A 14,716-nucleotide genomic window follows, 5' to 3' on the forward strand; every position below is an offset into this window, starting at 1 on the left:
CGTAGATACAGGGAAATAAGTTTCTATAAGTATCCTCAGGCATTATCTACAATTTAGCCTCAATTTTTTCCTCATGGCAATGGGGGTTGCAGCCTAGGCCAGGCCCCCTAGTGCCGCTGGGCCCCAGTAAAGTGTACCCTTTTTCCCCTCCACATGGGGGCCCTGCCCACAGGTGGTCAAAAGAGAGGGGGGTTTGTTTGTGTCCATGCAGATGCAGGCAGGTGCTGTGGAAGCACTTCCATCACAGCAATATCAATGCATTTTCATTCTAATTTGCAACCTTGCTTCAAGCTCCACGACTCAAGGGGAACGTGCTGCATGTAACAGTTGCCCCAAGTCATGGAGTTGGAATCCAGATTTGAATCTGAACTGCTCCAAAGTTTGGGAACATTAGGATCCAATGTTCTGGTTCAGCCCCATGTCTAGTTATATGGGCTGGCTCCTCAGCTGCTCTATATTGCCATAGCTCCCTTGACTTCTCTAGAGCGATGCTTCTTGTCAGTAAGCATGCAGTGCTCTGTAGGAAACATAGGTAAACAACTGTTGTAGAAGCTGTCATCCTGAAATGTTGACTTCAGTAGAGTTGCTTCTGATTTACAATGGTAAAAGCAAAAGGAGATTCGGCCCCAGAGTGAGCAAGGAAGGACTGCTCATATGAGTAAAGCCTGCAAGATTAGACCCTATATATGTAGAAAATAAAAAATGAATTAAAACCTAAAATGCACACACCAGCGGGCCATGATTGCATCATACGGCTACTTAACTTTGAGCTGTATTCAAACGAGTCATTTCTGTAATGTACTACAGGATGACTTGACCTCTTTGACCATTGGCTTTATACAACATTTATTTTAATGGCTGCTGCATCCTTTCCAGAAGTTTTTATTTCTCTGTTATGTAACTTAAGTTATCTGGGTTGGCACATGAAAGGGTGGTGACTGCAGCAGACTGGCTGGGTGTGGTGAATGTCAGTGTATCCTAAGATACTACATTCCCCCGAGAAGCTGCTGGCATTGAATGCAGCGAGGTACCTCCTCCCTTGGACTAAAGCACAAAATATACACACGCACACATTCAGAATCTACAGTAAGCACTGCTCTCCTTTGACCTCTTTAGCTAAGGCCATGCCGGTTGCTTCAGAGCTGAAAGCTGTTTGCAAATGGAATGGCATTAAATAATGACTGCAGAGAGGCTCCTGGTAATCGTACAAAATACTGCTGAATCTAAAGCTGGAAAATAAAGGCGTTGCATAACAGAAATCAATTGTTGGTTGCATTTTAGCTGAAAAATGACAGCATTCCACTTCTCCTTCCCCCAATTTCCAAAACCAAAGGGAAATGCCTATTGTTTGGAAGCACTGAGCATAAAGGGTTCTATTTTCCCTGATACAAATTCTTCCCATAAAAATGAAGGCCTTGATAAGGCCAGGCTCCAAATTTGGCCCATAATATTCCTCAGACCCAGGGTCAGATCCTCTCTTTACACCAGCTGAAGATCTGACCCACAGAGTTTAAATCAATGCCTTATAACTTACTACAGGCCTTTTACTGGGTTTGTTATTACAACACATGCCACTCTAAATTCATTTGAGATCCCATTTCCATGATAACTCCCTATTTTCCATCACTTAAAACTTTAGAAAGGAAAATTCCTTTCAGGCTAAAGTTTAACCTGCGGGCCATATTTTTCTTCACATTTGAAAAAAATGATTTTTTTTCCTTTTAGTATTTAGTTTAGAACTCTATGTCACAGTGCTTTGGATCTAGCATTATGGTTCAGGACTCTCTCAAGCCTTCAGAGAAATTTCTCTGACCTTCTCTCTTATTTCTTCACTGCCACATGAGTACGGGCAACCAGTAGCAATGGGCTTTTTGGTTTGAGGGCAGGTAGATATCCCTTAAATGGATATCACACAATCTTACTCATAGAATGGAATCATATGAGAGGGCATCTAGAAACTAGACCAATGTATTTAGAGCTGAACATGGGGAGTCCTTTGCAGTGCACAGCAGCATTTTATTGACCCTGCAAGCTTATGAACAATAAAATATAAGCTCTGATTCTTATACACCAGTAGACGGCTACTTGTAGCAAATATGTGGCCACGGGTCCATGCATGCAGTTATATCCACAGTGATGACACAATGGTCCCCCTGTGCCCCTACGTCTCAGTTCTGGTCTTGAAGGAGATTCCACAGATTTGGATTACAGCCCTTTGCATCACCTCTCATCATGAAGAGGTCGGTGGGCTGTGTTGCCAGACAGGTGGCTCACTTCCCATTCTGCACAAACTGGGGAAAGCCATGTGTGGAGGGTCTTCTCCTTCCACACATTCCTAAGGCACAATCTGGGCTCAGGGTTCATTCCCATTCATTCTGTAACTAGAACAGAATATTTTACATACAGACATTTTCTTTTAGTTCAATGTTCAGTAAGGGAATAGCTGGGGAAACACTGGGTGCAAGGCACTAATTCAAAAACCCCTAAGTAAACAATCAGAACTAAAAGAAATACTCAGACTCTGCAGAAAAATCCCTTCACCTGTTGTTTGTTTGTAGGCAAAGTGGAGGCAGCGCTGGACCTGATGTTGATCAATGCACTTCCTCTAGTGGGCAACTCAGAGACGTCGCTTATCTGTATTGCAGCCAGATGGAGTTCCCACGAGTCGATCACAATAGGGAGAGACTATGAGGCTTTGATGAGCCAGCACCAGGACCCTCTGGAAGTTACTGAAGATGAAACGAGAGGAACAGCCAAAAAAGTGGTGTGGAAAAGGGAACAAGCTAGTGAAACTATTGGAGCTTACTACTGTGAAGGGAAAGTCAAAGACGAGGTGACAAGGATACGTACAATGAAGATGCCACTAGGAGGTACCGTATGCAGGTCAGACAGAGGTGTGCAAGCCCCACTAGGGGACATCTGCTTGCAGTTTGGCTACTACTCTTAAGTAACAGGAGTTACAAAATGGAGCACAAAATGGAAGCAGTAAAATGTGGCATGAAAGACCATAGTGGCCTCATTGAATCCACAAAGCAGTAACTACAGTAACTCTTATATTGGGCCTTTCATCTTCCAAGCCATTTATAAACGTGAACCCTACCCCAAATAATTTCTATAATCTCAGAAAAACCAGAGGGCTTCTCTACACAGTACAGCAAACTGCTCTAACATGTTGCACTCTAGCTGCCCCATGTAGGTCCTGCTGGTGCACTTTAAAAGGTAACAGGAACTAGATACCTTTTAGAGTGCACCAGCAGAGTCTATAGAGAGCAGTTAGAGTGCAACACAGAGCGCTTTATAAATCAAACCCCTCTAGTGCACTTTGCTATGCTGCGTAGACAAGGCCAGAGACTTCACACAGTCCACCAGGAATTTCACTATTGCCAATCTCTTTTATGTGGAAGGTTCTTTAATATCAAGGTGGTAGGCAGCAATATAAAATCCTGAGATAATTGAGAGAGAGAGAGAGAGAGAGAGAGAGAGAGAGAGAGTGTGTGTTTAAAAGCTGGGATCTATTGCTCTGCTCTGCTCCCTAGACCATGCCTTTCCATACTGGAAATCTCATATGTATCTTGATCTCATGAGACTTCCAGGCTCAGTGCAAAAGCAAAGAGTTTGGCATAAGCTCTAGCGAAACATAAGAACTTTTAAAGAATTTTCTGCACTTAATCAAACATTCAAACCTTTTGAAGTTCACCCATCACTAATATTTAGCATAATGTATTATGATATCAACAGTGTAAATACCAGCACTCGGCCTGTAAAGGCCTGCTGTTCTACCAAATAACTATCAGGATGATGGAAATTGTAGAGCGAGCGTAGAACAACACTTTCTCTTCCTCTCTCTCCCCAGTGAGCAGGGGCTGAAGTTTCTCTGTTGTAATATGGTAGTGTGTGGGCAGACGAGGTAAAAGAAGTGGATTTTTGCATTTTGCTCTGAAGGTGACGAGGTTTGTGGTTGTTCTGCCCTCTTCCAGGAGTGCATTCCTGATTCTCAAGCCAGGCACGCAGAAAACTCTGTCCCTTGTACACACACACGTCTCACTCTTGAGGTTGCCAGTTCCATTGTTCTACTAAAACGTGACTGTTGGGGGTGGGGTTCGTGATCAGGAAGGTGAGGCAGACTCTCAGGGAACAATCTATGAGAGACTTTGAAGATGGGGACCAAAACCTTGAAGGAGCCAGTGTAGATAGCAGATCACCGGGGCAATTTTCTCTTGATTGCTTGTGTTCCTCATTAGTTGAGAGGGATGGATTCTGAACCCCCGGTAAGATCAATGGCTACATGCCTAGGAACAGAGAATCACAATAATCGAGAGCCTGGAGAGCACAACCTGTGGCTCACCCTGGCTACATCTATTTTATCCAGAGGCGATATAATTTTCTTGCCAGCTCAGCTGCACATGGATTTGGGGGTCTTGAATATTGTATTTCTACTTTGCTAATGATCTTTGCTAAAAGCTTTGGCTGGTGTGATTTGAGTTTGGATCTGATCAGCGAGCCTATAATGTGCCCTGTCTAGTCTCTGCTGGACGGGTGAGAAAGAGGCATAGTATAAATTCTCAAAGCTATTAAAGGCCACAGGGAGAGGAAAGGGAGGTCAGGGAAGGACCATGAGGTTTGGCAAAACTACTGTAATTGGAAAATAGGCATTTTTCCTCTCCGCAGTTGTTGTCTGAATAATTTTAAAGGCTTCTAAATGCACTGTAGGTTTCTTGGCACTGAATGAGTTGAAATGTGTGTACTGTGTGTCCCATTGAAGTCAATGGGAGCTGTTGAATAGTGGCAATTTTGAAAATCTAGCAACTGCTTTGGGCCCCTTGCCATCACACCATTTAAGCATGTGCTTAACTTTAAGCATATGAATAGTTCCATTGACTTTAATGGGATTGCTCACATGCTTAAGTAAATGCTTATATGCTTTATTGAGGCCTACTTGCCTAAATATGGACTTAAGAGCCTAACTTAAGCTATTAATTTTTTAAAAATCTTGGCCTTTATAATATGGAAATAAAAGGAAGAACATTTTTCTGTAGGAGTCTACATAAAACATTCTCAAAGTAGAGGGCCATTTCTCCTGTATCTTGAATACTCTAGCAAATTTGCATGGCATATAATATGTATAGTATAGAATCTATTCCTAGTGTCTGAAGGGGGAAAAACTATAACACAACAGAATCTCTCTACAGAGAAAGGGACAATTATGGATTTATAGAAATGTTAGCCAAAGAGAGCTGTGACACTTCCGCAATTCAGTTCATTGTGTCTCTTTAAGGAGTAGGCTCTTATTAATTAAATGGAGATCATAAGCTAATAATGCATTGGAATGGAGTCCACCAAGGAATGTGGGTTCCTTTCCATTACAACAATACTGTGAAGAAAAGGTCCCATGGATAAACTAAACTACACTCACACAAAGAAAATAGAAAGGAAAAATAAGAGCTGAATTGTGAATTTCTCATGAAAAACCATTATTAATACTGGCAGTGTACATTTAAAACAAAAACCCAGAGAACCAAACAACCCCTATACTTGGAGTTAGCGATGCAATTCCCAGCTAGCACAGATGTATTAATTCTAGTTCTCAGCGAACTAGTTGCACTAAAAATAGTAGTGAAGCCATGGTAGCATAGGCAGTAGTGAACAACAGAATGGGCCCTGAGTACAAATGCACCTGGATTTCCTGGGTACATACTTGGGGTGGTGAACCTGTGCCACCGCTTGCCGCTGCTCATGCTACCATGGCTATACTACTGTTTTTAACACAGTAGTCCAATGAGAGCTAGTGTGATTATGTTTACGTGTACTGTGAATTACACCCCCAACTCCAAGTGTAGATGTAGTCTTAGGATCAAACACTTTAGTAGAGCTGGTTGAATTATTTGTTGCGAGAAACTTACTTTTTTTAAATTTTACTTTATTTTTTATTCACAAATAGATTGCAGTTTTAGAAATGGATTTGTTATTTGTGAATAGTTTTCAGCCTATGAGTTGACAACAATCTGGTGTTGCTCACAATATTTTTGGTTGTAGGAAGCAGTCATCTGCTTATTCAGTTCTTGGAATTCCCTATTTGGCTGGGCAATTGGCCATGCAAGTCTTCATGCTAATGTCTAGATAATATTGTAGGAGGCCCCAAACCTGCAAACACTTACGCATGTGCTTAATTCACATACAAGTAGTCTTACTGAAATGAATAGAACTACTTGCATATGTAAAATTAAGCATATCGGTAAGTTTTTATAGGATTGGAATCTAAATATTAAAGCTGTGCTGAGAATGGAAATTTTGTTTCACAAAAAATTTCAAGATTTCAAAATTTCTCTTTGTTCTGATGGAATCAAACCCTATACATGTAGAAAGTCTCCAAGGACATTTTGGATTTGTTTTTTTCAGGTTGATCAAAATGTTTCATTTCAACAAACTATTACATTTTGATCTTGCCTTTTAAAGTATTATGTTACAGTATATAATATAATACAGAGACAAAGTGGGAGAGGTAATTTCTTTTATTGGACCAAATTCTGCTGGTGAGAGAGACAAGCGATGACACTCCCAGATCTGAAGAGCTCTGTGTAAGCTCGAAAACTTCTCTTCTCTCACCAACAGAAGTTGGTCCAACAAAAGGTATTACCTCACCCACATTGTCTCTCTGATATCCTGGGACCAACATGGCTACAACAACACTGCATATAGTATAATACAACATTTAAAATGTTTTGAAACAACAAGTGATTCTAAAATGGAAAACCAAAACTTCTCATTCTGAAAATGTCAAAATGGGATGGTTTTAACATTGCCAGGACTGTTTTTTGTAGGTTTTCTCCTGAACACATTTTTGGCAAAATCAGTATAATTTCTCAAAGCATTTTGACTTAGAAGGAAAATGGTTCCATCTAAATTTTTGCAGCCAGCTCTACTAAATACATAAGACAAATAGATGGAGATAGAAGCCACATGTTTTGTTTTGTTTTGTTTTTTGTTCTTTGATTTTTGTTTCTGACCTAGCATTTATAAATTTCCACTCCCACCTAAAATGAATTTAATTCCTTCAGTAAACAAGTCTCAACTACAGGCCCAAAATTTGCTTCCACCATCTTTGGTACAAACCAAAATGTGCATGCTTGAATGTTTTCGAAAAGGGTGGGGATAAGGGGATGTGAGCGTAGCTGAATGGAAAAGTGTCTGAACAATTTATCCCCATACTAGTCTGCAGCCTGTACATCATTTACCCTAAATAAAATATCTCCGTATATTGGACTGCAGTAGAATGGGGCCTACAGCATAATCATTCTTCAGTGATTCCTCCAGCGGAGACTCAGTGTGGCTTCAACAGATTCTGGAGAAGGTAAAATTCAGCCCTTTTGGTCATGAGGAGGGTGACTGAAGTGCAAGACCTTGGAAGGTGAAAGCAAAACATGGTATGGGAGAAAGAAAAGCTAAAAATCCTTGGGGAAAAAAATAGGAAGACAGAAGGGAGCAGTAAAACACAATATGCAATGCCCCTGAGAATGTATTCATTGTCCTCAGTAAAAATGGGCCTAAAGTGTAAGGTTTAGATCCGTATTGAGATCTGAATATCCCCAAAGTTCAATCTGAAAAATCAGAGTTTCCTAATTTTGTAGGACAGCTTTTATACTGTTTTTTTCCCATATTGTATCTGAAGAAGAGTTTGGTCTAGGATCTGAGATTTAGATCTAGTCAGAAAACCCCCAAAAAATCCCGTTTTCCACAGGAATTTTCAAAATGAAATGAAACAAAACTTCGTTTCATTCATATCAAAATATTTTCCAGTTAAAAGTTTTGTGTAATTTTGACTTAAAATGACATTTTTTTTTCCATTTTTGGTTTCTGAATATTCAGGTTCCTCCCAGCCCCCTTCCCTTTCTCACTCCCCTATTCCCTTTCTTCCACTGATAAATAGAGGAAAAAAATAGGAATTGTTTCCAGTTATCCAGCCAGTATTTATATTTTTCTAAATTTCCTCTCCTTGCTTCTAGTTACACCCTCTTGTTGTTCAAGCACTTAGATGACCCCCCATGCCACTGCTGAAACTCAGAGCAAGGGCTGCTGGTGGTAAAGGGAATCAATGTGCTCTTGTAGGAAATCTAAACATGTAAAGTCAGCAGTGATGATTCTCCAGCTTTCAGCCTGGGGGATCACAGGCATTGATTATATTTATAGTCATTGATCCCATCTTTTGACCATTTTTATTTTAGCATCCTTCCTCCCAGTGGCCTTAACTATTACAGCAAACAAGGGAGAACATGTGAACATTTCCTTCATCAGAAAGATTGCAAAGGAGGAAGATGCAGTGATCTACAAAAATGGTAATGACACTCTCTCTCTCTCTCTCACACACACACCATCACTGTATTTTCCTAGCATTTCTGGTGACACTATTGCTGTACAATCATTTCTCGTGCATTTAGTACCTCATAGGAGGAGTCAGATTGCCGGCACTAGAAACAGAGTTGATCAAATTATTTGCTTCCCCTCCACAATCCCTTGTGCTCCCCAGTTCCCCAGTGGTGGTGCCTTAGCTCTGTTTTTAATCTTGCAACTCCTCCCCGTGTACCTCTGCATTGTGTTCCTCAACATCCTCTCTGCCATGCTGCTTTGACTGTTTCTGCCCCACTCCTCTTTTTCTGTTGACTTGCTGCCTTCTAAGATCTCCTGCCCCACCCAGCTCCCACAGCGCCGGAGCACTCTAGAACCAGGGCATCTGACTGCTACATTATTTAGGTTCCCCTGGCTACATAGCATACCCCTTGCTCCAGCTTAAGGAGTGGGGGAGAGGCCAACAGGATACCACAAGGGAGTAAGGGTCTGTGCTTGTGGATCACTTTGCACGATCAGGGGCCAATTAATGGCCAACATTTATATATGGATAAAACTGTGAAACCATAGAGCAAAGGCCATCCAAAGTGACCTGATTCATAAAAGGAAATATTTACACATATATATACAGATGTGCCACGCTGTACAAATAAACTGGTGCCTGACTAGCTAAAGCACAAGGTGACATGATCCTCTAAAGTAAGCAGAATTCTGCAATTCATTAATGGCACAATGAGTGACTGTCCCCCCTGCACCTACATTCTTCAGACATCAACTACTGAGTTTTTGAACTCTTATTCTGTGGCGGGACGAGAGGCAAAGAAGAGGTTCTGGGCCCCAACCATGTCATCTGCAATGTCTTGATCAACAGGTTTGTTTTGCGTGATGGACAGCTTGGTTTATCCGAGATGCCTGCACTCACTGGCTGATCTGAGCTCTTCTTATAAATGGATAAATGGCTGTTCTATTATTCTCTATTTTTTTCTCTTAGGTTCTTTCATTCATTCCGTGCCCAGGCATGAAGTGCCAAATGTGCTAGAAATGTCCTGCTCTGACGCCCAGCTGCAGGATTCAGGGGTCTACTCTGCCAGATACATAGGAGGAAACACCTTCACCTCAGCTTATACAAGGTTAATAGTAAGACGTAAGTTTCCCTCTGTTGTGTGTTGGTCATTCTTTATTTTTTGTTAAGTGGCGTTATGATAAAATGGAGATCCAAACTTTGTAAAAGCAAAATAGGGGCCAAATTCTCAGTTGGTGTAAAGTGACACCATTTTACTCCAAGCAGGGATTTTTCCCTATCTGCCTACTGTGCGTATGCTGATGCTGCTTTTGAAATGTGTTAGTCCAGCTTTCAAAAGTGCTGTCTTGGGCCGCTCAGCATGACTCTGGCCCTAGCTCTTGGAAGGCAAAGAGTGACTGAGTTTTCAGCATCTCAATTTTCAGCAGACTTGGGCTTGAACACCAATAATGGAATCTGAACATCCCTGAATTTTGGAGGTGTTTGTAATCCAAATCCAAGATATGCACTTTGTAAATGAACCCTGTTTTATAACGGGCTGAACCAAAGTCATGTTCATCATGAGCTTATCTCTAGTTCTCAGTATTTTTATTTACAGAGCCATCTAAGTGTGCTGACAACTGGCTGAGTTAGATGCTTAAGCTAATCTACAGATGGACATCTTGAACACTTGCACTATGAGCTTCTGACATTGAAGTGAGACAGCTCCTGTTTAAGCCAGTATTCCATTCTTTTACATGTACTTTAGATGACCAGCAGTCCATGCTATTATACCCATTTTCATCAATATATAGAAGTTCTAGTAACCTGCATAAAAACATGTATATGAGAATAAGTGGCCCTTCAAGGCTTAATGCCTCTCTTACGTTATGGGAAAAAATATTTTTCATGGTAAGAAACAAAGCGTGTTCTAAGATTGACAAACAGCTTGCAAGAGTTGCGAATGTATCTCAGATACTTCTGGGTAAGACCCAGAGTTTGGTCTTTGTGGTTTCACCAGCTGGTGAAAATTCTGTTTAGCTGTCTAGAGGACTTGGGGACTTTTTGAAATCTAAATGCCACAACGACACATTAAATGCAAGCTTAAATCTGAAAATTCCAACCCAAGACTGGATTTCTCAAGTTGTGTTTCTCTGTTTTTGGATATGCTTCAAGAATTTTCCATCATCACTGTCACAGTCATGGCTTTGCATTAGAGGAATCTGTGAAGATCACAAGAAGCATAGTTCCTGAGAAAGGGTCACGTACAGAACACTGCTGAGCCCTGGGTGCTTCCTACAATTGCTCCAGCATCTTGCAGGAACAGCTCTAGCATACGTACTCTGACGTTTGTCTTTGTAATGGAGTTTAGGGCCTGATCTTTGCTTCTGTTGAAGACAATGACAAAAATCCTATTTGTTTCCAGAGATGAGGATTAGGCCCTTAATAGCTTATCAGCCTATGAAATGGTAAATGATGATTAAGACAGGAGTTTGTGTTGACACGTGTATTGATTGTTTTTAAACAGTTTATAAAGATAACAGTGGGCCATATTGATCTCTGGTATAATTCCAGCAAAGATAGTGGAATACACTGGGGTGAATTAGCCCTAATATGTTTTTATCTCAATGAAAGAAGAGTACTGTGACTGAAAAATTCTCAGATTGCCAGCTGCAGGCACAAAGCCAGAAATGCTGAGCTTAAACCTGCTGGTATATTTTAAGCACAGCATCCTTCAGCTGAGATGTAACTCTGAGTTCTGGAGTATTTCTAATCAAAGTCCTTGGCATTTATCACAAGAGCAGAAGTGTGAAACTTAATATCCTTCCCAAATACCAGACAGTGCAAATCTTCCTACATTAAATCCTCCCTACAGTTTCAAATAGAGAAGTCCTTCTTCACTTTCTTTCTTAAAAGTGTTGTGTAGTTTTGCAGTGTCATGATAAACAGCTGCTTTGTTCCACTTGAGAGGCGGCTGTATTTCTGTAGTGAACAAAGTGACTCTTTACATACTGTATATAGTCTGTAAGGTTTTTTGACCACAGAGGTGCTATATAAAAGCCATTGCTACCCACTTTGATCACAAAGATTGTCATGGCTTGTATAGTTTCTGAGTGTATGAGAAACGAAACAATTTACTATTATACTTTTGCATAAAAGGCTGTGAAGCTCAGAAGTGGGGCCCGAAGTGCAGCTCCATCTGCCCTGTGTGCATGAACAATGGCATCTGTCATGAACATACCGGCGAATGCATTTGCCCTCCAGGCTTTATGGGGAAAACATGTGAGAAGGGTAAGCACACAATCTCTCTTTAGATGTATCATTTATTTGTACACAGCAATGTTGGCAAGAGTTACAACTGAACCCGCACCCACCAACCACTGCAGCTTTAAGGGCCTGATTGTCACAGGAGGGGAGGGCCCGCGGTTGCCTTTGGAGTCAGCGTGCCTGATGCTGCCTTCTCTAACATGTGGGATGCATGATAGAATGTATAGACATTACCATTCCGATTATCGTACGGTACTGAAGACATCAGAACTGAACTACAATAAACTCTGACAACTGAACTGTGCTACTATAGCACAGATACATTCAGTCCTGTAATCAGGAAACTAAAATCCCATTAAGGCCCTGATTTTGCAAACATTACACATCTACCTAACTTTAAGCAGGTAAGAAGTCCCATTTAGGCGAATGGAACTACTCACCTGCTTGAAATTAAATATGGTCCAGTTCATTGAATATTATATTTGCTTGCTTCATTATAACTTCCATGGCTATAATGTCACTCATGGATATAACATGGCTATTGATTCATGAGTTTGTGTCATATGTGTGCTGTGATATTCAGCATTTTGTTTTATTCTGAATTACAATGGCAGATGTGGAGGTTTTTCTTGACCCTTTGCTGTGAACAGTGTTGTCAAAGAAAGAAAACTTAACATCTCTTTAAATAGTCTTCAAAAACCTGAGGTGAAATCCTGGCCCTCATTCTGTCAAAACTCCTATTGACTTCAGTGAGTCCAAGATTTCACGCGAGGTTGGAAAAGTCCAAGATTTCAGCCATAGTCAAGTTCTGATGAAAGTTCTAGGTCAAATCCTCAGCTGGTATAAGTCATCATAGCTTCATTAAATTCAAAGGGGTTATGCTGATTTGCACCAGTTGAAGATCTGGCCCTAAATATCCAAAGCATTGGATGGTGAAACGTTCCAGAGGGGTAGCCATGTTAGTCTGTATACAGCAAAAACAACAAGAGTCCTGTAGCACCTTAAAGACTAACACATTTCTGTGGGCATAAGCTTTTGTGGGCTGCAACCCACTTCATCAGATGCATCTGACAAAGTGGGTTGCAGCCCACAAAAGCTTATGTCCACAGAAATGTGTTAGTCTTTAAGGTGCTACAGGACACTCGTTGTTTTTAAAGCATTGGATGTTGTTCTTATATTTTCTCACCATTAAAGAAAATCCAAGGTTGTTTTCATTGCTTAAAGTTATCTTCACTGTAGCAGCAGCTTAGGACATGCCTGGAATCTTGCCTGATGATTGACATAGTTATGGATGTTAATGGACCCAATATTTGGTGGTAAAATATTTATTTTCCATTTTTTTCTATTTCTTTAATGTTGCCTAAGGATGTATCATTGGAAGAACTAGAACTTTCATGGACTTGACGCTGTTGGGCCATTTTTTTCCCTTTTATAGCTTGCGGAGATAATGCATTTGGCAGAACCTGTAAAGAGAGCTGTAAAGAGAACTCAGGCTGCAAATATTATATGTTCTGTCTACCAGATCCATATGGCTGTTCTTGTGCTACAGGATGGAAGGGACTGGAATGTGATGAAGGTACAGTCAGAGATATGATGCTTTGAAAGAGTTTGCTGCTGCTTAGTGTGTGTAAAAAACAAAAAGAAAAGCAATAGCGGGGGACAAAGCCAGGTAGTTAATGCCCAGTCCACATACTATCAATTTCCCAATCTATAAAATAAAGATAATAATCATCTACCCCAAAGGAATATATGAGATTTGCATACAAAAGGTGCTGTATAAGTGAAAATATTGCCAGTATCCCATAAATTAACTAACAAATTCTATAACCTTGAGGATCCTATCATATTTCTAGGGATCAAAGTGGGTTATGTCAATACCCCTTCCTGCAAACTGTTGAGTATCTTCAGCTCCCATTGACTATATTAGATTATAATCTCTTTGGGACAAGGACCACGTCTTCCTATCTGTCACACAATGACACAATGGTACCATAATTCTGATCGGAGACTTTGGGTTCTATCACAACTCAAATAATAAGATGCTGGCAACTTTGCAGGATGACTAGTACCGAAACAGATTTGCTCTATTTTGTTATTGCATAATTCTCGAGACCCTATATTGATGCTTTAACCACAAAGCCCTTGCAAACTCAATCCTACTGGCTGGAATGAATTCACTTCAGAGTCTCATGTGTAAGATTCTGAAGTAACGGAGGAAGATTTGTAGCATGCAAGGCAAGTTGCTTTTATTCATTCTGCATCATTAACACTTGTCCTGAACACATGTGCTTGCAGAGTGCCAATCTGGTTTTTATGGGCCGGACTGTAAACTCAAGTGTAATTGCAACAGTCGGGGGACGTGTGACAGATTTAAGGGCTGCCTCTGTCAGTTTGGCTGGCACGGTCTACAATGTGAAAAAGAAGGTAAAGCAAGGTAACACTGTAGTAAATGGCTTCTTCCAGTGTGATTGAAACAAATCTTCATGCTGGTGTGACATTTCCACCCAAGGCTGATATCCCTTGTCAGCTGCCCCGTTTCATTCTGGAGGGCAGAAACCTTGGGTCCATTCCCAAACCTTTGCATTAAGCAATGGCTGCCAACCTCTGCTAGGCACACCCATGTGTGCTTTATGAGTGTTAGTCTAGGATACCTCTCCCTCCTTTACAGCTAGATTATGCAACCCTTACTGACACAGGCTTTGACTCTGACGTTGACTTCAGTGGGATTGCTTGTGTGAATACTTACTGACATGAGGGTTGCACATCTAGCCCTTCATGATGATACGCAGGTCATGGGGAACTACCATTTCCTTTGTCCCATTCAACTGTGCATGTTCTCACACCCCGTGTCTCTGAGTGTTCTCTAACCCCCACATTTATGATCATGAGACTGGGATTTGAAGGAACACTAGCTCCACTGGAAATTAGGGTTTGCATAGCTGAATGGGAGACAGTAGGCACTGGCTGACACAGGTGAGGTCTGAGGGCTAAGTTCTCTTCTGATTCACACTCTGGGCAACCCCACTGAATTCAGTGCAGTTGTCCAGGGTATAAATTAGCATGGGGTTCGGCCTTTACCTGGTAAACTGCTAGAGTTGCCCAAAAAGA

The 14,716-nt window shown here is 41.1% G+C and overlaps 1 protein-coding gene across 3 annotated transcripts in view; it reads left to right on the plus strand.

Annotated features, from left to right (window-relative positions):
* Positions 1-14,716, plus strand: part of TEK (TEK receptor tyrosine kinase) — a 50,427-nt gene that overhangs the window by 13,089 nt on the left and 22,622 nt on the right. For 2 of the 3 annotated variants that reach the window (XM_067553171.1, XM_067553174.1), the window contains exons 2-7: positions 2,559-2,870; positions 8,220-8,330; positions 9,332-9,484; positions 11,501-11,632; positions 13,044-13,184; positions 13,904-14,032. In XM_067553171.1, the coding sequence (XP_067409272.1) occupies positions 2,559-2,870; positions 8,220-8,330; positions 9,332-9,484; positions 11,501-11,632; positions 13,044-13,184; positions 13,904-14,032 (978 nt within the window). The remainder of the gene's footprint in view (positions 1-2,558; positions 2,871-8,219; positions 8,331-9,331; positions 9,485-11,500; positions 11,633-13,043; positions 13,185-13,903; positions 14,033-14,716) is intronic. The other variant, XM_067553172.1, reaches the window with a different exon arrangement.

The sequence above is a fragment of the Emydura macquarii genome, unplaced genomic scaffold, assembly GCF_026122565.2.
Source record: "Emydura macquarii macquarii isolate MOO-44397 ecotype Brisbane River unplaced genomic scaffold, CSIRO-AGI_Emac_v2 contig_1451, whole genome shotgun sequence".
Taxonomy (NCBI): Eukaryota; Metazoa; Chordata; order Testudines; family Chelidae; genus Emydura; species Emydura macquarii.